Source organism: Camponotus vicinus, unplaced genomic scaffold, assembly GCF_025532165.1.
Source record: "Camponotus vicinus isolate PSW18456_S1 unplaced genomic scaffold, iyCamVici1.0 SCAF_12, whole genome shotgun sequence".
Lineage (NCBI taxonomy): Eukaryota > Metazoa > Arthropoda > Insecta > Hymenoptera > Formicidae > Camponotus > Camponotus vicinus.
Window position 1 is genome coordinate 16,003,837 of NW_028141948.1, and position 24,575 is coordinate 16,028,411.

At 39.2% G+C, this 24,575-nt stretch overlaps 1 protein-coding gene across 1 annotated transcript; it reads right to left on the reverse strand.

Moving 5' to 3' along the window:
• Positions 1–2,758: 2,758 nt before the first annotated feature.
• Exex (motor neuron and pancreas homeobox extra-extra) lies at positions 2,759–23,608 on the reverse strand. The gene is made up of 3 exons (XM_083083972.1): positions 21,869–23,608; positions 7,784–7,947; positions 2,759–4,513 (listed from the first exon to the last, which is right to left on the reverse strand). Exons 1-3 carry the CDS (start codon positions 23,097–23,099, stop codon positions 4,271–4,273), a joined length of 1,638 nt encoding a protein of 545 aa, XP_082940098.1. The 5' UTR covers positions 23,100–23,608; the 3' UTR covers positions 2,759–4,270.
• Between the last annotated feature and the right edge of the window lie 967 nt (positions 23,609–24,575).

A 24,575-nucleotide genomic window follows, 5' to 3' on the forward strand; every position in this document is an offset into this window, starting at 1 on the left:
CCATCCATCGGCCCACCAACCCCCTCACACCATCATCCTCAGCCATCAGCTCACCACCGTCGTCGTATGGGATCTTCCAAAGGCGGATGGAGTAGCTCTTCGCATACGTAGACACGCGCCGTCTCTCGAAGCGAGTAAAAGAGAGACGGAAGGTAGGCAAGATGGAACGGGATGGAGCAAGGAAAGCGACAAAAAGAGAGAGATGGAGAGAAACGGGGAGGAGAGAAAGAGGGATGTTACGCAGACATAGAAGCGGCACTAGAATCGCTAAATGTAATTCGGTTAAAAGGGTTTTAGCAATACAATGCATATAAACATGAGTGCCCCACCCTCGTCGTCGCCACGTCCTTTCGAACTATCTCCCTTCCTCCCTTTCTCCCTCCAGCACGCTGTCTTCGCAATCCTCTCCTGCAACAGCGACGACTCTCGACTTCCTTTTCGATGAGGACGAGCCTCCATTAAGTGATACGAGAGAAATCAGCTAACCGAAATATAACGTCCGTCAAACAATGGTGAGATTTTCTTGTAGTTATTGCAAGTAAGATGCAAAATAATTCCAAGATTGAATCTATTTCAATTTCAAGTTGAAGAAATTCGAAGCACTTTAAAAGGAAGACACGTGTCTTATAGATTAGAATTACTTCTAATAGTTTCTTTATTATAAATCCAGTCTGGCTCGCTTACTCTTCGAATTTGTATTCATTCAAATTATACATATATTTATACTATCTTAAAATAACAAATGTAATAATAATAAAATTGATAATCGTGCCGATAATAGTAATATATAATTAGTAAAAATAAAATTCTTAATCAACATATGATGTTATAAGCATTCATCTAATCTTGAATATTATCGCACTTTTTGTAGGTCAATATAGCAAAATAATAAATCAATTTTATGTATGTCTAAGTTAAAAATTAGCAAAACAATCTTCAACAGTCAAGTGGTGATTTCATCGACTAGAGTGCCGCGAAATTACTGATAAATCACAAGGAACAAACACAATTATTCAAGATCGATCGCGAGATTGACGCGTACTATGTGTAATGCGTTTTTCGCTAAATTGCCGTCCGCGAACGGGGCCCGCACTCGAATAAATTTCCCCCTCCCCCCCACCTTCCGCGTCCACCGGAAGAAAGGAACACGCGGGAAACGCGAAGCGGGATTGGCCGTTATGCTAATTCCCTCTCGAGAGCGTCACGGTAACACGCCTTCGCGCTTTCTCAGGTCGTCGGCGTATTCCTCGAGAAAGCTTTACGGCCATTCCCTTTTTCCGCCACGCCGCACCATGGCGTAAACGGAGACGTGGCGCCATGCCAGAACGTTTCCCAATATCGTTCTGGCCTGCCTGCATCTCGGGCAATCCCGGATTTTTCCTCGCAAATAATCACGCCGGTAAAATCCTCGCTCGAGTTGCTCTCGCCACGGACTTTTCACGACCGAAAGATGAAGACGAAAAATTGGAACAGCACACGACAGCAGGCGGGGAAAGAATTGGCAGTCGAATCGGTAATAAGAACGAATAGATTGACGAGAATCTGCGCGGCAGCGAAATTACAGCGGAAAAATATATAGAGCGAGAAAATTTTTCGAGTATCCATTAATAACATTTAGCGTTCTCGAAATTCGAATAATTTTTTTTTCAATCTTCGTGGAAATAAAAATGCTGTAAAAATTATGTGAAATATTTAAACGAAAAAGAGTCTTGCTACACATGGTTACTCTTTTCAAGAAATTAATTTATCATTTATTTAATTAATAATTGCCGCTCGAGCTACTTGTAGAGATATTTATGCAGATTATTTTGCACAGAGATAACTCTATATATATTTTAGGCGTGCGTTATATCAATTTATGTTCGCGACACTTTTCACACTTATATCTCTTGTTGATTGCGACTCCCAATTTATCGATATACACCCGGTGTCTTCGCGATTTTCGCGAAAGTGATTTCGGACTCGGCGGAAAAAGGAAATGGCAGCGCGGGGAAGCGGTGACATCGATCCGCCAGTTCGTCAAATACGACTCTGCTTCTCCTCCTTCTCCGGTCGCTGACGTTTTCCGAACGAGCGACTCCCCGCCGTCGGATCCCGCGGAATGTCGCGGAATTCGTAACTGGGAATTAGCATGTCATAAATACTGATGACGCGACGCGGCGCAGCGCGACGCGGCTCCTTCGAATGCCTTTCGAAACACGACGATGTTCGGTTCTCCATCGGGCATCAACCAACCAGCCAGGTGGGCCGTCCGCCGGGGGGATGAAGCCTCTCATTTACAAGCCATATACCAATCAGCGGCCATCATGCAAATAACGTGAGGAGACCCGGCTCCCTCGCACACGCGGTTCAATACAAGCGGATCCGGGCATTTCAGGTGCAAAGTAAAATTTGATATTCCGGGAATTGCGATTCCGGATTTTTTCTATTTATTTGACATTATTACTGTAATCAGAAAAGAAGCAAATTCACTTTAGACAAAGTAAAGTTGAAGTAAACTACTTTGAAACATATTTTGATTCAAATAAATTGTGTGCTAAATTAAATAACAAATATTTTTAGTTTGAAAAATTGACATATAAATATTTTCAGATAATTGTAATATTTCTATCAGTTTAAAAATATAGAATATATCTGATTTAGAAATCAAAATTGCAATCGCCAGAGAAATAGCTGTTTCTTCTTATCCGAAAAGATAATTTCAGATATGACATGTATGTATAATTCTACTAATTATTATTTTTACATCAAACATATGTGTATCTCTTTAAGAGACACAGATAAATAATAAACATGCAAATATACAAAATGATGATCTTTCTCTGATAGCATATCTAAATCTAAATCGGGAGAACACTTCGAGGGCGAAAAGGAAGGACGCAGAACGAGAGTTTACTCGATTTCATAATTTATTTAGGAACTTCTCGCGATAATCATACCGTGTATCTGCATCGCATTCGCTAACTTAGAATCTATGCGGATAATATTTACACTCACATTGTATGCTATAAATACATGCTTCTCGCTCGTGCACTCATACAGGACAATACTCGAATAACACTTATAACCCTGGACAGGGTAGAGATCCTACCATCCTGTGTATCTCCTCTTTACATCGTTTATATTAACAACGTCGCGGTTTCAGCGTTTATCTGCCGTCTCTATCTTACAAGCCCAGCGAACACAGAATAAATAGTCCCTAGAACGTTTATGTACACGACGGATTTAGATTAAATGGCATCCGTCTCGAGGCTCTCATAGATTCCGAAGCAGAGTTTCACTGTCACGCGTGTACCGTTCGATCGTACGGTCACAACGTATGGATCTTTTAGCCGCTACTTGCTCAAAATGCAGGCAGATTGTAAAAGATTAATCCGATTATACCATCAATATCTTGTTGCTTTGAGCTTCTCGAATCAGCAATGATGCTCGTGTGCCTAATAACCGTGATTAACAAGCGAGGTATCGTTAATGATCGTGTGTATGCGGATACTATCTCATTCGCAATTATTTACATTAGAATTTTGATGCAAGAAATTATAGAGATGAGATATATATACACGAGAGATATCAACTATTTTTTGGTAAAAAATTATGATCGATATATAGTAAGCGAAAATCAAAATTTATCAAAATCGAGGTGATTTCGATATCATCGATGCACGCAAAAGTAATTCTCATGTTTATTTGTGACAATTGATATAAACTGCATTTCACTGACGAAAAATCGAAATTATGCTGGTTTCAATTTCCTTTACAAGTCACGGCGATGTTTATTATTATAGTCGATTATCAAAATTATATCGCAATCGAGATGACGAAGTGGAACATTCTTGCTTTTTACTACGAAAGTATCTATATAGGAACAATTGTACGGTCGAATTAATAAGCGAAACTTAGTCCTAAGAGAATCTTTAGATTCGAACCTTTAGAAACTCCGAAATAATCACTTTTCTGAATAAATTAATTTTCCAAGAAGCACATTCAGCTTGATGTTATTCGTATCTTTCTAATCGTTGGAGGGCCAACAATAAATTTCCTTTTTAATCTTTTAAAAGAAGTATTTCTTCTTCTCATCTTCCTTGGTTCTTTATTATTTTCTTTTATTATAATAAATTAAACACGATAATTAACAAGGAAAAATATTTTTTAATTTAACATTTATATAAATTATTATATACATAAAATAAATAACTAGCGAAAAAAATGCTTGAAGTTTATTTTGAAAAATGTTGGTCTTCCAAAGATTAAACGTGCCTCTATCGGTTCTTTAAACCACGTAAGGCCGATACAAAGGTTCTTGAAGGTCCGTTCCGGTTCTCTGACTTTCCTGGAGCGTTCCTCTGGATTCCTCCGGTGTTCCAGGTGCATTGACGCTAATGTCACTTCCGGTATCTCGTTCAGCACTTCTCGCGCTTCCGGTTTCTTCGACTTTACCGCTCGTGCGAGCCTCCTGTTGCGCCTTTTTGCTGCGCTTCCATTTCATTCGGCGATTTTGAAACCAGATCTTCACCTGCAACGAAAGTACCGTGTAATTATTGATCGATGCAAAATGAGAGAGAGAGAAAGAGCAAGAACTTATCAAAATTATTTATTACGCATCAATCAAAGTGTTCGCGACGTAAAGAAAGATTAAAGAAATTACGTGGCGATAAGCGATTTCGCGGAACTAACAACTACAACGAGCGCGATATCTGCTCTGATAAAATATTTTGGCACTGAATATCATTTATCTCGTATTTAATTTTAGATAATTATGAAATAACCTTCGCGTGAACAGAAAGATTCTCCAAACGGATTTGCATTATAGCATTTCCGCTTGAATTTATATTCCATATAAAATATAATAAAATATATTTAACATTTTTATTTAAAAGCGAAGAAAATAACAAACTATCAAATTTATCTACTTCGAGATATTATACTGTGATAATAAATTCCACTTAGAGAAAGTGACTCATGTTATCTAACGTAATTTTTCAATGCATCAAACTATTCCATCACAAAGTAATAATTTCCTTGTTACCTACACAAGCGATTATTGATCATTCTATATGTAAATATCGAAAAATAAACGATAATAATCCAAGTACTTTGGACTTTCTACACACATACATGCAAACACGCTCCTGATATTGAATGATAAAAATTCATTCGCAGATACGTTCACATAAATTGAAAGATTTCCTAGTTTGATTTCGAGTCGATATGAGTTTGAAAAGTGCTAATTATCTGACGATTTATCGCGGGCACAAATGCCTCAATCTCGACGCGTTCGATCCACGCCCGATTTAATTTGGCGAATGCGTACTCCATAAACGCGGGTAACATTACGTGAACCACCCCGCGAGACGCCGTAAATCAGGTAGACAGATACAGGGACTCGATTTTTCCTCCCCAATCGTAAGAAAACGATGTAAATCTTTCGGACAACATATCATGCGCCCGGGCCAATCCCCTCCAGGCACATCGACCGTATTATATCTTTACCCTTCGCGTAGGAGCGCAGCTTTCTCGTACGAATACGAATGGGAGAATCTGTGAACGTTTCGCTGAATTCTCGCGACGCGAAGGATCTTTCGGCTGGCGAAATTAATCCTAAATTTCTAATCGTTACTACGTAAAATATACATCAGCGATGATAACAAATATGCCATAATCTTTCTTAATTAAATCTACTTTCTAGAAAATAAATCTATATGAATTAATATTTCGAAAATATGTACTGTATAGAATTTATTTATAAAAAAAATGTAGATTTTTATACCAATAAAAAAGATATATAGAATCCAGTATTCAAAGATTAAAAGCGTTCATAATGAAAATATATTTATCTCTCTTAAAACCTAGAATTTTATTGAGAAACACAGCGGATGTCATCGCTTCTCGATCAGCTGGATAATTTGATAGGCGAGCCGAGAAAGGGACAGAGAGAGGAATGCAGAAATTTACGTAAATCATTCGTGTCGCGTTAACAAATAATTCGTAGCACGAGGTAAACAAGCGTCGGGGTCGAATACAGAGGGGGCAAAGGGGGGAGTAATAGGGGAACGAGAAGGCGCGAATTGTAGGCGCGAGCGAGTCGGTCGAAAAAAATGGATCGAAGGTGGGAAAAAAAAGCGACGTGCGAAAATAAATATTTGTTGTCGATAAATCGACGAGCGATGAAGAGTGAGCGAGCGAGCGATAGAAAGGGAGAGAGGAGAAATAGATCGCGCTGTAAATTATCTCGCGAATCGAAATTAATCGACACTTTGTACACGGGAAACCGAACGCGACGAATGAATCATGGAACATCGAAAGACTCCCATCGCGATATCATTTCGATCGCAATCACGCTAATTGGCCAAGATATTTTTCTCGCTAACGATCATTGTGTTGCGTAGATTTCGCGTGTTATTACGACGATTATGACTGCAATTTTGTGATACTTTAATCGCGAATATTAAGGAATATCAGATTTTAATTAATCCAACAAGCAGGAAATCGCTGTCGAAATAAAGTTGTAAATCAAATATCGAGTCACTTCGTTAAAAATCTAAAGGCAAAAAACGATCGTCTGAAGAAAATATCAGAGAAATGCATAATACATCAAAAAATTAGCATTTCCTCTTTCAGAGAGATAGTGTATTTTATGACTTTCCGCGTTGAGATAATGATATTGTACTACGATATAATACCAACAAAATTATTTACTTTGATAACGACAAAGATTTTTATATATATAGAAAGACAGAGAGGGAAAATATGCAACCTTTCAATATGCCTTTTTCAAATAAACGCATTCTTCGTCGGACGTCGCGACGAGCTCGCTTGGACGGTAAATCGCTGGTAATCGCGTTTCTGCAAACGCGGAACTCAGACGTGAAATGGGTAACATAGGACCGGAAGGCGGGAGGGAGGAGGAACGGAAGGAAGAGGACGCAGGAGGAAGGAGGCCGAGATGGAGGCGAGGCAGAATCGGTAAAATATCGAAACAAATCAGCGACTGAGCCCGCCATAACTCAGACTTTCACGTCTGTTTGCCGAGCGATCCGTCAGGGCTCGTAAGCTTCGGAGTTATGTTTAAGTTGTTGAACTATGCGAGAGAGGATTCGCGCGCGTGCACACCAGCCGGTCCCGGACGGAGGAAGGGCGGACCGGATTATTCCGGAGAGGGATTTTCTCTCTTTCGAAGAGAGGGTCTTCCTCTTTTTCCGTCGTGCTGAGCGCTCGCGTGACCTCGCGAATTTCCATTTTCGCGCTATTTACCGACCGACGTCGCTCAACTCCTCGTCGAGCGACTCTTGACGAGCTAACTTAACTCCAGCTCCAGCTCCAACTCGGAAAATAACCGATTGGATTCCTTAACGATTCCTCGGCGAGCCATCATCCGTATCGATCGGACGTTATTATGCAAAAAATATCTCTCTCGTAATTTCGAGACGAGTGTCACGTAAAAAGGCATAATTTTCTGTTTCTGTTGACAGCTGTTATAACGTCATGAGCGACCGCAAAGTTACGATGAAAGTTAGGAAGAAATTATTTCAAGTTTATCCGCGTTTTTCCCTTCGGCAGTGGGAACGGCTTTTTATTACACAGAGGTATTTTATCGTGGAATTATAGATGATTCACGATTCGCGTTACATTACGTCTCCCTACTACGTGACTAATAAAAATTGTTAATCGCGCGATGCTTATCGCGCGCGCGAAAGAGAGAGGTGATTCACAGGCTCATGGCTGTCATTGAATTTCGGATATCGAGAGAGGTAATGGCCGATTTAACATCATTATCTGGATTTACCTGCGTTTCCGTGAGCATCAGCGACGTCGCGACTTCGAACCTCTTCGGTCTGCTGAGATATTTATTCTGTCGAAATTGCTTTTCCAATTCGAGAAGCTGCTGGGACGTGAAGGCTGTCCTTGGCCTTCTGGTCTTGCCCAGCAATGCATGTTGTGCCGCGCAGCCTGTAACAAAAAGAAAATATTCTATTAAAAAAAATTGCAATTATGACGCAGATTACGCTACGATTAATTCGAGTAACAATATTTGTGATAATGATCCATAAATTGAAATGTTCCATAATTAAGACACGTATGAAATAGATCATACTCTTATCTCTCAATATCGCAATCGCAAATAATTATACAATTATAATTGGTTATAATTTTTTAACGAACGTGATGTTGACTCTCGCATAATAAAAATTGGCAGGGAAAAAATTTTTTTAATTGATTTGTTCGACAAAAGTCACAAATTGAATTGACGATTTTAGTCCGGCAAACAGTTTGAACAGCGAAAATGATTCATTATCGCGAGCCGGACGATCCAATAAAAATCATCGAATGCTAATGCAATTATCGCGAGTGTAAATCCCTATGGATTACCGGGGGATGATTTGGGGTTAGACGATAGGGCGGAAAGCCGCCCCTGCAATTAGCCCCGTGAATGACTCTTGGTCAGGGGAGGATCGCCGACTTATAGCACCATGGGCGTAGGACGCCGCAGAGTCTGATGAAATTATCGCCGAGATACATACAAACATGATAATATTGCAATCAATCCACACGCGAATATAGGTGTACTGTACATCGCGTCACACGATGAATACATGGAATGTTAACAATTTATCATCCAGAGCTAAACATGATATTATTCCTTATTAACAAGATACCAAATAATATATTACACAATTACAATCTATCTTATCGCTATATAATACATTAATTAATTTTTTGTAATTATTATAATTACTTTTTAATGCAAAACAAGTTACTTAAATAGAGTTTTTAATTTATGTTAGTAAATTAAAAATGAGCAGATAAGATTGGATTATTCAAGAACGCAGGAATCGTTAAAAAATAATACCAGACTTCAAATTCACGCGAAAGCCGAAAATTTCGTATACGAGAGACGCCATTATTTTTGTCACGTGTTTTTGTTGTTGCCGAGCTTTACGATGGGTTTCCACGATTAACAGCGGGGTGAGCCTTGCGTCAATGGCTTAAGCACCCTCGTAACTTAACTAGCAAGTGCGTGACCGGCTGTCAGTGTTTGTACACATGGCGGCGTTTAGTCGAGCGCATTCGGATTACCGGTCGCGCGCGTGATTCACTAAGCTGCGTACGAGCAGGTACGCACGTACCCGCTCTCCCTCGAATAGGAGAGACCAGCGTATATTTTGATATAGGGCCGCGCGATTTTACGCCTGATACACAAATAAACGGCAGTTTCCGATATCTCGATATGTCGCATTATCGGGCTGTTGCACAACGTTCTCAAATTTAACACACGCAGCACAAGTATTACGAGAAAAGAGTAAGCATTGAGTAAAATGATGTAAGAATTGAAAAATATGAAAAAGAGTGTATAAAGTATATAAAAATATATTAAAGCAAATTTTTTTTAAGTTGTAATATAATTAAAAATATCAATTTAATAAAATTCGAACGATTTAGATAACTTTTTATGAAATTTTTTTCTGTTTCATGCAAATTAAAACTCATTTTGCGATCATGAAATATTACGTTGCTGCATTCAACGTTTGTTACCCCTATGGATGTTACAAAAAAAAATGCTAAGCTCACCGAATATTTTTGACAGTTGTTCATGCAAGCCAGGATCGTGCGCGAGGGACATGAGAAACTACATTTGATAGTTGTTAGTATTTAGACTCTGTAGCACATTTATTGGGTTATTTATCGTTGAACGAAGTGGAGTTTCGCTCCCTCTGCCCCCTCTCCCCCGCTGGGCACATATGGCCTGACCGATGATTTCCCTCCCCGCTGATTTGTGACAATTATTATTTGCACCATTGCGCTCCTCGCTCGTCCCATCATGATTTATTTTTATATCCCTTTTTCAATTTCATCGTTCGCGGACACCATCTACGCGATGCCCATTAGATACTCGTGACATATATCACACCGTATTATGCATTGTCCAAAAAATTTCGACGCGCAGCAACATATCGTTTTATCTCTATTGTGTCTTATCCAAGATAATTTAAGATAAAAGTATCTTTCGATTACAAAAACTTTTTATATCACACAAGATTATATTAACTCTACAATCAGTTATTAAATTTTAATCTATGATTATTTTTAGTCAATATGAATCAAACAGTTAAGAGAAATAAGTAAGAGATAAAATCAACTCTAAAAGATATTTTCCTCATAATCAATTTCAAGAAACAAATTTCATTGAAATATATTTGGAATTTGGTATTTTCTCAAAAATTTTGGATAGCTCTTTAAGAGTTCTGACAATTCAATTTTACACTTAAAATGATAAAATCGGGATAAAAAAGTTTCCTAGCAATTTAAATGATCATTTTTTAAGTTTTCATAGGCTAAAAATTTCTTTCAATATTCTTTTACGCGTTTTAGATAACACAATTATGGCTCGAATTTAATTCTGATTGAAATGAAAAAATTTTCATTAATCATTGCACATCGAAAATGCCTGAACTTGTCATCCCCTGTCTTTGAAACTTTGCATTTTATATTTAATAACTATTTTTTAATGTATCAGCAATTATTCTAAAGCAACTATTCTTTGAAAGAGAACCTCAAAACGTTATTAATTATCGAAATTTTAAATATGAATTGTTAACTTTGCAGAGATTGTAAAATTTGAATTTATTTGGGACGAAACAAACGATACCAGTCAAGTTTAGACATATTTAAGAGTCTCGCATCCATCATCCTTTAAAAGTTTAAGAAATAACAAATAGCCGCTATAAATTATCGCACCCTTCGTCGTCAAATTGGCCGGCTCATCGCGATAATTATTCATTGAGCTATCGTATTAATCAACGAAGTACGTTACAGAAACGTACCGAAGAAATTTGCTCGCCATGCGCAATCGAGGGGGTTGGCACCTAACATACGGTACGTACCCCTCCATCGTAGGGACGCCACGTTAACTATAGCGTTAACTAACTGCAAATAGTTCCCCTCTCCCCGCTTCAATAAATAAAAGCAATCCGGTGCAATCGCGAAGTCGATAAAAATAATGGAGAAGAAAAATGACAAGTGTCTGCATTTATATTATAGTAGGAAAAAAATGTTAGGAGAAAAATACTAAAACAACATACGTATTGTACATTAATGAAAACCGTTTCTCTTTCCATCCAACGTTTTTCCTTCTCACTATTATTATATATTGTGTAGGACAGTTGTATATCAATTTGATATAAAAAATATATATCATTTTATAATTAATTTCCATAATTAATTCCCGCGCAATATATTCTTCGCGCGATACATTTGCGTTCGAATTGGCCTAATTTCATTGACATGCGTGTCCCGCCAAAATTGATCATTTTGGCACGTTGCGTGTCCGATCGGGATCGGGAAATGCGCAAACTGTGACAGATGTCGGTAAACATGAGGAGGGCGACTTTATCGAGTGGACAATCACCATTCGCGCTCTTATATCGAGGGGGTGGGACGGTAGAAGGGGCCTTTATCATGATAATTTAATTTATTTGGGGTCCCATCGGCCGCTTCATGCCAGGCCACCCTTAAATAGTGCCGATCATCGTGGCGGTAAACACCACCTATTATCTGTACTTAAAGCGACTACTCTTTCTCGCTCTATCCCCCCCTGTAGCTTATAACCCCCGGAAAAATTACACTTCACCGGTCGCATGAATACCCTTGTGCCACAATGAAGGGCGACGATGCGGTAGGTATCGCAATATTTTGCTTCGCGTCGTTAACGGATACAGATAATGGAAAAAGATGAATCAGCACATCTTTGAGATTTTTATATAATTTTAATTAACAATAATAAAAAAATTAATTGTATTCTTATGAAGTAATCAAAGATATCATCTACTATTTCTTTAATTTTATTTCATCCGATAATCTCCTTGTAATAACGCGCATTAATTTGTACAAATGTAACAATTCGAGATATCGAGTATAAGACATTTATTCCTCAGCATCAGTGATTGTTATGTAATACTTACAGAATTAATCATTCGAATATATAGCTCCTTTTCCCGTCGAGCCGAGATCCGATCTCATGCTCGTTACTCCTCTCTTTTTTTTTAGAATCGACGAATCGCACGATATCTCGGACTAACGAGTAACTACCCTCGTTAACTCTCGAGCGAAAGGTACGCTTAATTAAAACTGATTACTCGATCCGAGCTCCCGCAGGAACTTCACCTTCGTTTTTTAGTCCTTTTTGTGCGTTGGTTCGCCCGAAGGGTGGCACGTTACTCAAACGGATGACCCAAATGCTTCATATCACCATGGAAAAGTAACACGACGTATATATACATTTCTCTCTTTCTCTCTCTGTTTTATATATTATATATGATATGCAAAAATTCATATATTATCATAAATTATCATATCATAAAAATATTTATATCATATATTTTATTCTAAAGATATTCTCTACTTTGATTGATTACTTTAAGCTTCCGGTAGGATTTCATTTATCGTTATCAAAGATAAAGTGAAGAATTAAAGGTAAAGTAAAAGATTGGAAAAAATTTGCAACTAGAAGAGATTACGTGTTCGTTTCTTTCGTCATTGAATTAGAAGCGCTATTTTAATTCAAGATCCTATTTTTAATCGAAAATAATTGGCGATTCGTCTTTCGCTCGAAGGTGCATCGATCTGCGCTCTCACTCCGCTCCCACATAAAACACATAGCTGTCGTGGACGCGGTTCTACGCTGGTCTACGTAGCAGCCGAAAATGGCCTCCCTCTAATGGGCAGCAATTACCCAATAGCGAATTGCAAATTGGAATTAGCGTCCTAAATCGGCGTGTATACCTCTAACCGTGCCGCTGTACCCTCCGGCTTGTACCGTGCGCGCTCGTCGTCTCGAGGGGGATAGAGGGGAGGAAGACGGGGATGAATAGAGCGCGGAAGAGAGAAAGAGAGAGAGGAAGAGGCAGAGAGAGAGAGAGAGAGAGAGAGAGAGAGAAAGAGAAACAGGGTGAAAGAGGGAGGGAAATGGCGAGCGAGCGAAGGGGTTGGTAACGACTTCGTTGGTGGTGCGTTCTCTCAGCTTTTGCTTCCGTGGCTGTGTTATAACCTGTCCGTCCAGACACGTGTGCGTGCATGCATGTGTGTGTACGTGTATGTATATGAAAGAGCACAATCCTATGCTCGTCTGTGTGTATGTGCGAGGGTGTCGTGCGCGTGTGTGCGTCGCCGGCAAGCTCCGCCCGCAGTCCCCGGGGCCCCCTTCGCCGTGTTCCGCCCCCCGAATTACCTACCCCTCAGATCCGAGCTAAACGAATCTAGGCGAGTCGCTATCCGCCACCCTCTCGCCGTCCGACAGCCACCCCCGACGTACCGGGGATGGTCGTAGACGGGGACGGAGCCGGACGAGCGCAAGAGGAAGAGAGAGAGACTGCGATGGATAGATGAAGAAAGAGAGAAAGAGAAAGAAGAAAGGGTAGAAAAGTTGGGCAAGTTTTATCAGGCTATTTTCCTTACCCGAAATGGCTGAATTTAATCCCGAACTCGCCACAAATCACGCCATAAACATCCGCGATGTTACTTCTTATTCTTGCCGCGCGCATTCCTACCGGCTCGCCCGATTCGCCATCTTCTCGCATCGTCGCCGAATAGATGCAGGCCCCCCCGTAGAGTTTCCGGGGTGGAGTGTCAGCAAACCCTGCTTTAACACTTAGCCAATTGTACCGAGGTGACGAAGAAGGCGAATTGGTCATTCTTAGAAGCGACAATATTATACTTTGATTATCATTTAATCGTAGCTCTGGAAAGCCACCCCCTGAATTTTCATGACAATTAATATTTTTTAAAGTACTTTTAATTCGGACGAGGTTGAAAAACGAACTTCGTCCGCTGCATCGAAAATTAAACCGGTCGCCTGGTCAAGAGTCGCCTGTCGCAAAGAGTCAAAGGTGTTTTGCGGCCGAAAAGGAGTACTCGACCGTACGCGTCACGTATCCGGCAGGTATCCGACGCACGTGTACACAGACGTACGATACATACGCACACGCACGCGCGTAGCTACGCGAATAGTATTATCAACAAGACCGTATATAGACACGGGATGGCGCGTTTGAGCGAGCGCGCGGGATGTTACACATCGGGTAACCAAGATCTGTTTGCTTGCGGACGGCCAAACTAGCTGGCAGCTAATTCAGAAACGCCATTACCACCTATACGCTTATAGGCGGACCTGATGCCGCCGCCGCCGGTTTCCAGAGTGTATATACAATCGCGCGTATGTACGTTACTCTATACGTGCGTGCGAGCGAGAGTGCATCGGTTTTCCCCAATTCTCTCCTCCGCCTCCGACTCTCTATCCGCGCTCGTCGTCCATGCTCCCTGCCACTCTCTCGCTGAGCTTTAATTCCGGATCCGGAAACAACATCGACATCAGGTCGTCGTTGCGACCCGAGGTCGAACGAGAAGCCGCTCGCTAACGACGCTGATTCGCCCGACGCCGACTCGTCGCCTTCGCTTAAACTACTACCATTACGATGAGCCCGATGTTACATGAATGAAGAAATAATTATTGTCATTAGTTTCTGTTGTGTTAATCTACTTCGTTATTTTTCAGACATACCAATTATTTCTTCCTATTACATGGCATATGTAATTGTTGTATTACTAGATAATGCGATATAATTATTTTCATATGTCCATGCGTATAAAATATGAAACTTTTTATAAATATATTTATTAGAAAGAAGTAATTTTTACTGATTTCTATTGATCATGCGAATGAAATATTGATCAGCAAATATTTTTTACATTAACGTGTCGAGATATAATTTATACAAAAAATAATAGTATTGTATAAAATAATTAATAGATATTTATAAAATATCTATATAATAGTAACTAGTGAGATATACAAATTTTTTATAACTATTTCAGTAATTAAAATTTATATTATATCTTAGACTGCTTCTTGAAATTATTTATTAAATTATATATGTAAAATTATTTTTTATCCGAATATTTTCATTACGAAATTTTAATATTATTTTAAAAATAATTATGTAATGATAAATTAATTTATTATCCCCCGAGTTTTGTATATTTCGCACACCCTCTTTCTTTCCCTTATCTCTCATACAAATTTCTTATCGCGTAATTTTAAATGAATACCCGATTAAATCTCCCTGTGGAAGTAGATATCGCGACGATATCTCGTACAATCAGCCGCGCAAGCTTAGCTATCTGAAACACCATAAGCGCTGCGGTCGAATTAATAGGAATGCTGTAAATCCCGAACAAATAGAATTAATCCCCCGCAATCGGTGCGCCATATGTTAGAGTAAAATACAAAGGGCGACAGTAACGACACGATAAGAGCCGACACAACTTCTTTCCGATGTTTTGCGCAATTTAATTAATAGTTGCTCCAATATTATTTTTTTATTACTTTTCTTTTTGTTATACGAATTACGTACGTCTCGCGTTATATTTTTATTATATCATTCCTATAATATATAATATATTTAATTCTTAATTATTATATGTATGATACATTTTGCAATTGTTATATTATGTGTATATGTATACAATATTATACGCATAATATTGTATTATAAAGGGCAAAGTGTGCAAAGCGGGTGGTTTTCTCCGCGCATCTCCGTCGGAAACGCGAAATTGGCCGTTTAAACGGACTATAAGTCCGCGGAGTTGCCATGGGAACGATATGGTGACAGAACGGTGGCAGCGGCGTGCCGGGGCGTGGGAGGCTGCGAAGGGGATGAATAGACGGATGAATGACGCACAATTAACTAATTAAATCATCCGCCAACTCCCCCTCTCTCTCTCTCTTTCTCGTTCTCTCTCTGTCTCCCGAGTATCATTCCCCTTTTGTTGGTAGAGTTTCTGCCGCCATCTCCTCGTCATTGTTTCTCCCCGTTCGTATGGACGGCGGGACCGGGTCGAAAAAAAGAGAAAAGAAAAGAAAGGGAAAAAAACGAGATTCCGGTCGTATCGTCACGCCGCTACCCTCACGGTTCGTCAAGTCGATTTAAGCCGAATTGCCGATCGAAATGTCCATGAAGAAACGAATCCTCCTTAATTGCGGTTCCTCGAGGGGAATCTTCGTTTTCCTCGACCGAACATCGTCGATCTCGTGAAAATTATTATACATCGCCGGCGTACGTTCTAGTTCCACGAATATCGAATTAATAATACTGATATATTTTGTATAGATTTGAATATGCATATTCGGCTGATTGAAAACGCAAAGCGGTTGGATAGATAAATGATCGAGATTTACTTATTTATTTTTTTCTTTAAAAACATCAGGGGTCTACATAATTAACAATCAAAATTCTTTACACATTTTACTATAAAAAAAATATCAACATAACAATTATTTAACGTCATATTAAGACTATATTTCAATTTATTGCACACAATTTCATAGTAATATATCTTGTATATGTATAAAAAAGATGATACATCTAATAATTCATCCCCTATAAGAACAAATATGTACTAATAAAATTAGTGGATGCCAAATTCTAATTTTTGTCGCCCCTCCTACTTTTATTTTATCTTATATCATTAATTTAATCATCTCGTGGAAGTAGAACAATTTGCTTGTTTTCGATTTTTCGCGAATAATTTTCTGCAAATACGTAAAATTTATCACGATAAGTATAAAAGAGCGCACACATAATTAGCATAATAGAGTTTGCCGAATTATATGACATTCATTTTTATAGGATATTTAATTTCACTTTGTGACGTCTCATTGCGACGTCAAAAAGAAATGGCAATGCTGTTTTTTCTTCGACACCCTTCGACGGCAAATACCGTCTTTAATTTCGTTTGCACCCTCTACTCTAAGAGCTTCCCCATTAACTTGAAAAAATATCTTCACAGACCATCGGCCATTAGAAAGGAATTCGTAACTCGATTTACATTTAAGCGAAAAAGAGATTTTGCAAAAAGAAAAGAAAGTATGTTTATATATAAGCAAATATTATCGCTCTATCGACATTTTCGACAGAGAAAGAAAAAGATAGAATCGAATCACATGAACTAGTAATATACGCACGCGTTCCTATATTTTTATTACATTTAACATTTATATTTTAAATTCCATAACTTGTCATTGAAAATTATAATGACAGGTAACATTGCGAGATAAGAAGCGCCCAGACGCATAAAATAAAACGTCAGCGCGAAAATTTTACATTTTCATAATCGGCAAATCAAACATTCGCCGTCATTAAATTATTGTCGTAAAATATGTAAAGTACAACGCTGAAAATAAAAATCACCACGCTACCAGTTTTATCGAAGGGCGAGATTTATCGCGCCCTCCGCTATTATTTATGTATTTACCGTTGATATCGATACCTGCAATTAATATTATTAAAACGCTTAAGGATTTTCTCAATGCGCGCTCATATCACGTAAAAAGGCCATAAATTTGCGATGAATAATTTATTCCTTCCCGGTATATGCTCGGCGGGGACAGTAATTATTACAATTGCATTTCAACTCGCGCGAACAATTAATCATCGTCGGCCTGTCCATGTGACTGTCACCGTCGGAAAATCGATGATCGTTTCACACGTTAATCCAAAAGCCAACTATCGACTGATGTCAATCGTCGCTGATTGACGTATATACGTGCCGATTAAAAAATATAGAACTGAATTAAAAAGAAAAGTTACCTTTAATTTTATTCTATTTATATTTAAGAAAAATTACAACTGCGTTTTTGAACTTTTAAATATCTCTTGTTAATCATAATTTAGATATCTCTTGTTAATCATAATAAAATAATTATAAAAATTCTAGTAAACAATAATAAAATTTTAATAATCTTAAGTCACTGTTCTGAAAAAAAAATTCGTTTCTATAAGCATTAATAGAAATATCCTCATCTTACGTGGAATGCATAAAAGGTATCTGAGATCCTTTGATATTTAATTTTTATCAAGGCATATATTTTATATTTTTCGAATATTTTTCTTCCTCGTTCCCTTCGTTTCCTCCCCCTTCTTTTCTTCGATCGAAATGATTTTTGAATCAATAGAATTTTTCTGTAATATCCAATTAAAATTTCTCAGATGTAATATTCAATTTATATTATATTAAAATTTTATATTATATTAATTTATATTATATTAAAATTTTTATTAAGAAATTGTTTAATTTAAAATGAAATGATTCATTCATTCAAGATTTGCATACGTTCGTATACACATTCCTGGTATAATTTTAGTAATATAATTGTTATAGTAATGATGATGTTTCGCTGTCTCAATGGTCATTTCCATTTGACAACGGCAATCGATGGCCGCAGAATCGCGCTAATTAGTGCGGCCGCGACGCGGGCCGTCCGTTCGTAACGCGATATGGATAACTATCTGGCGACCGGACGTCGATGCGGGGTTTGGGTGGGTGGCGGTACCGCTCGGGCACGGGGTACATCGTGCAATACGCGGGCCCCGACACGTGCACACACCACGTTTATAGCGCGCTAGTTAAATTTCGATACGCCGTTACGCGCGGCTCGGGATAGATGAAACATGATGTTGTCGTTGCGTCGCCGCGCGCGGGCATAACGCGCGACAAATATTCCGCAAATAAAGGCCGGCATCCCACCCCCGCTTGCCCACCTCCGTCCCCCGGTCCGCTGCCTCCCCCCCTAACCCCTCATTATTTACGAAACGTCGCGCGGGGGTGGCGCGCGCGGCCGCCGGCAATTTTTAACAAGTCGAGCCGTGTATCCCACGGACGATGGCCCCCATGCGGGGGGACGCGAGGGACGGGGGGAGGAGGAGGGGGAGGTCGATGTATTCGAAGCGCGTTTTATTTCGTTGCCACGCGCATGTGCGCTCTGTCTCTCTCTTTTTTTTCTCGTTTTTCTTTTTTTTGCGCTTGTTTTACGCCACCGCTCGATTTTTTTTTTCATCCTTTTTGGTCGACGCTGGATTGCTCGGCAACTACCAATCAGGATCATCTGACAGGAAATACCCCGCGCACCCGCCACTTGTGTCCGCGGCATCCCCGCCGTCCTTCCGCCTCTCATTTTTGCTTCCCTTCGTCTCTCCCCCGTCCCCCCCCCCCACCGTTCTGCCGCCGCCGCCGCCATCGCCATACGTTCACTGACCAATTTGTTCGATAAAAGCCCTCGACTGATTGGCCTGACAACGCGGCCACGGCTCTTTTTTCCGAGCGCGAAATTTACCGTGATAACCAAGTCTCTTGTTGCACCCCCTCCCCTTCCCTCCACCCTCTCTCATTTCTAAACCCTTTGCTTTTCAACTTCCTCCGCCGACGCTTAGTGCCCCTTTCTTCGTCTTTCCCTTCTTTGTATTTTTCAGACAGCTCTGTGATTCGTGGCAAGGTTTGCGAATTAGTTGGCAGCGATGCAGTTTTTCTTCTTTTATAGGCAAGAGATAAAGAGATGCATCTTTAGATCTCTTCTCTTTTTGTTCAGTCATTGAAAAATTAATTAAAAAATTGTAAAGTTGTTTTATTAGATAAAATGTAGTCCGAAATAATTAATATAAAGAAAATTCACATTTTTTATTAAAAACTTTTTATACTTGATTAAAGAGATTCTGTTGTATTGTGTAAATATATTTTTGAATTATGTGTTAAATATAGTATAAGATTATCCTTTTAATCAAAACAAAAGAAAACAAAAATTTTGAACATCTTATTCATGCGAGATTAAATATAGATAAATGCCTGATTTGAAACAATTGATATCTCATTTTATGATATTAAATCCTTATAATATTTTACGTTTTACATGCATACATACATACACACACATGTATATATATATATATTTCTTTTAAATTGGAGAAGCCATATTCAAAATCACGAGCATGCGAATATCATCATATTATCGGGATCATAAAATTTGAGTAGTCGGCCAATATGGTTTAGTGGAACGGTACATTAGACACGTAAACATGTACTATCTGCTCATCGGAACGGCAATCTGTCTTTCGATGTTGCCTCTCACTTTCGAGTTAATAGCTGGTAATAGCCGTCGAGAGCTAACATAACACGACCTCCCACGCATGAGTTACCGTCGATCGACGATATCATCCGACGCGATCCACTCACCCATGTAAAGGATTTCGATTTTGCGCAATACGCATTTTCCCTCGATAAATTTCAATATATCTTTTTTTTAACGAAGATTTAAGAGATTGCGAAGTCATTAATCAATGTCATTTGATATTTTGTTACTAATCGAATCGGAAATTAAATTTTACAAATTAAATTTTTTAGTAAATCCTACTGGATATTTCCTGAAAGGAATAAATTCATTATCTGTTTACATTCGCAGACATTATTTAATTCCCCGACAGATCAAGAAAATCGATAATTAAGAGTCGCTTTAAATTCTTATTAAGAGATTCGTGGCTTTTCGCTCTCGATTATGAATATTTCTTTTAATCGATTTTTTGACGCTATCTCTCTTCTATCTTTTTTCTTGCGCTATCATGCTCACTGTTTGTTACTGATCTACGATCAGTGATAAAATCGTAATCGACATATATTTTTCTGGGATTGGCATCGCGTCACTGCCGACTTAGAAAAGAGGGATTTATGATTATTATCGACTGTAGCGATTTTTATCGGCCGTATTCTCAATTTCCTCGCAAATTATTATCAAATCATTAATTTATCGGGCATTAAAAAAAGATTAATGATTTTAACGCGAAGGTCGAGTCGCGTATTTTACAAAGGCATCCGGTATAGTGTTTACAATCTTTGTGATCCTATTTTCGATTATGATAAAAATCACGCGGCCTTCTTTGATTTGGAAATTCCCAGTTTTGAATATTAAATGCGTATCTCGCGTTTTCGTAATTAATATATGATATGTATCAAACACGTGTCGCATCTCACAATCAAATAAAAATGATGAAAATTACTTTAATTATAATTAATTAATGTATCTTTTTCTTTATGTTGAAACATAATATATTGTAAAGAAATTTACAGAAATATTATAAGTATACAAAATTAAATTTTTTAATTTTATTATTTTTCTTTCGCAAAGGAAATTTAAAATTTCTGTAATATCTTTGTAATTAACCATATATCAAACATTTGCAATGCATTATTGATTTATGTGTTTTCCCTATTTTCGCATTTTATATGTACTATTTCACTCAAAGGCTCATATAAATGATATCTTATCATAAAATAGCAGAATCAAACTTGCTTTGTTTTTTATAGTGATGATAATTATTGCGATCTTTACGACAGATATCGCACAATTAATTGTTTGTCGTTCTTTGGCGATCGTAATGATATTATTCAATTAATTACACGCATCAGCATTTCGCCTTTGGTTGATAAGCGCAACTCGATCGGAATGATTTATGCATAGGAATGATGCAATTCGAATTCCGGCATGTCGTATTTAGTCAGATTTATGGTTCATATTCAATAATTTTAAACATATCTTTTAATACTTATTATTACTTTACCAAAAAATATCATTATCTCATTTAAAAAATCCAGATAAACGTAAAGATGAGATTACAAAGTTATTTTATATATATTATTATACTCACACACAAACGCACACAAATTTAAAATTATTCTTATAATAATAATTTAATTTTTTTTAACATTAAATTAATATCTTTTTTAACATTAAATTAATATTTTATCAATGTTATCTTAAAGTTCTTATTAAATATATTTCAAACATCACTTTTTCTGTTTAAATGTGATGAGATTTTCTTTTTAAATCAATATATACGAAATTTCAATCTAATAACAATTTTTTTTACTTTCGCGAAATGCCTCTCTTCTTTTCATACCATAATTATTAAAAGCGTCAATATCGATGCATAACCAAGATTAAGATATCCCAATCCTCGTTAATTAATCAGATTAATCGTGCCAATTCACTCACCGGCTAAATCCGCAGGTAATCTGGGGTACAACATGCCGGTTCGAGCGAACCACTCGAGCTGAAGTGGATGAATGTGATGCTGCTGAGGATGAGGCCCTCCGGATTGGGGATGACCGACTGGCTGACCCTCCTTGTGTATCGAGTGGAAAGCGCTGCCGCCGGCTGGATGATAGTACAATCCTCCTGGATGGATAAGTGGTCCCGCGGGATGCAGTAGGAGGCCCTGATTCTGCCTGACCATCGCCGCGCTTACGCCATAAGGCCCAGACGCGAGGCTCTGATGGCCCAGGATGCCGTTACTGGACGGATCCTCCGAGCCGGGAGATATAGGAGGACTGGAAGCGGCACTGCGGCTCGCGTTGCTTCCGGGGCTAGCGCTTCCGGTCCGCGTCGGATCCACGTCGACAGACGTGTCGTCCTCGACGTTCTCCAGTCGGTCGTTCCGGTAGTTGCTGGTCCCCGTTTCGGGCCTGAACTGGCCTCTTTGGATAGATACACCGGATTCGCCGGTATGAAGACCAAGAACGGTCTCGCGACTGGCGGAATGTCTATCCCGAGCCTCCAGACTGGGCGACTCGGACTCATGATGCTGAACGAAAGGATTCAAGGGATTTCCCAAGGTTGTCCTTTGGTCTCCAGGGCATCTTATGGCGCTGGGGGATTCCCGTTCCTGAATGCTACTAAGATTCAGATTATCGGATTGGACTCCGTGACTTCTGGAGAACGCTTTCTGTCGATCGGCCGATGACTGTTCTATTTCATTCTGCTTCGTAGCACGACCGAGCAGCGCGTCGATGCAGAAGGATGTCTTGCCGATGGAGCTGCTGTGCTGATTGGACGAGCTGAGAATGTAATTTTGCGGCGAGGACGTTCTTCCGGGGGAGGTTTCCGACTCACGGCAACGATTTGTCGCTATTTCGTCGCTGAAACATTTTCTAGAAGGGTTCTCCGAGTCCTGAAAGAAAGCAGGACTCACGTGGTCCTTGGAGAAACGCTTTCCAGCGTCGTCGTGGTACCTGATTACTCTATCTTCTGACACGTCCGGTGATCTAGCGTCCACGAAACGCATTTCCTCGAGCGATCTCACTCGACTGTTCAGCGGCGATCTGGCATCCTCCGATCTAGGCGAAGATCCAGAATCCTGAAGTCTCTGTTGAAGATTGTAGAGGTGTCGTGGATGCTGATGCAAATCTTCCGAGACCATCTGCGCGTTGTAATGCATAGCTGCCATATCCTGCGATCACTGTAGATCTCTAACACATACTGATGAGATTATGTCTTTTTGATAGCAACACTAACCGAATATCCACTTGTAATCGATAATAATCTCTCTATCGGCACTGATTCGAACGAGTCATAGATCAAACCGTTCGAAAGATCAATGGCGGTTGAACAATGAAGACATACCGGAATGATTCTTAAAACAAACACTGATGCAAATGAACTCTAGTGACAATAAAGTCTTCATCCGATCATCTCTTAAACCGATCGATTATTAATGACATTTATCGCAGATGATGCATCTGCGTGCATTTTCAACACGACGCTACAGTTTCGTAAATTATCACATGAATGTCATCGGAGCGATCGCTGACCGATTCATAGATCATCCGCACTCAATGATCGATAACCGTCTGTCGATCGATCCCACGATTATATCACGATCTGTAACAAGGCCGACGACACGAGCAGGCGGCTCGGCGTCGCGTCGCAAAGTGACGTTGCGGATGACCGCGTGTCCACCGAAAAAGCTTCCCCACTAGACGGAATCGTTGCAGCTGGCTCTGACTACGCCCATCGTGGATCGGGCGTGTCCGAGAGCTACACCCACCGGATCCTTCGGCGAGAGTGAGACAGAGCGAGGCACTTCCGTCGGATGCGACGGGGATGGTGATGCCACCCTAGACGGCGAATTTCCCCCTCGACCAATCAGAAGTCGTTCGAGGCACCGACGTGAGACAGAGACGCACAGATGCTCGCCACGTGACCGTGGAAGTCGGAAGAAGAGGCAAATAGGCGTGAAGATGCGGCGAGGGTGCAAGCGGATGGACGATTCCGCGGCGTCTTCTTGGGGATTCTTGGTGCATCGCGCGGTGGGTACCGGAGACGGTATTGTAATCGATATTATCGCATCATTAATTTAACTGTGACTCAAGTCCGATGATTACCCACCGAGTCTGACTCGTGAAACTGTTCGGATGGAAGATGGCGGTGAAATTGGCCAAATTGTCACATTCAGACATTTCGTTTTCTCCCCGAGATCGTAATAATCTTCTTGTGTCACGTAATTTGCAATACGATAACTCGTAATGCGTTACTTTTTACTTGTAATCCGTTGTAATTGAATTTGTCTTTAACGGTTTGTATAATAATAAGAAAATGAAGCAGAACTGAAGTCTCTTACGGGGGAGGAAATTATTATTGAATCGTAAATCTTATTGAAAATTAATACATTTCTTTTGTGCTATTTAATCAAACTTTCTTCTTGATTCTCGAAGTGTATTTAGAAAAACAACCCTTCGAATTATTAAACTCAATTTCAAAAAACAACCCTTCGAATATTAGACAAAATTCGATAATTGTTAAAGACTTATTTTCTTATTTTTTTTTTGTAAAGCTTCTTATTTTATAAATTAGTTTAATATATTAATTAATTACATTTAATAACATTTAATATAAATAAATAACATTTAATATATCTTTAATT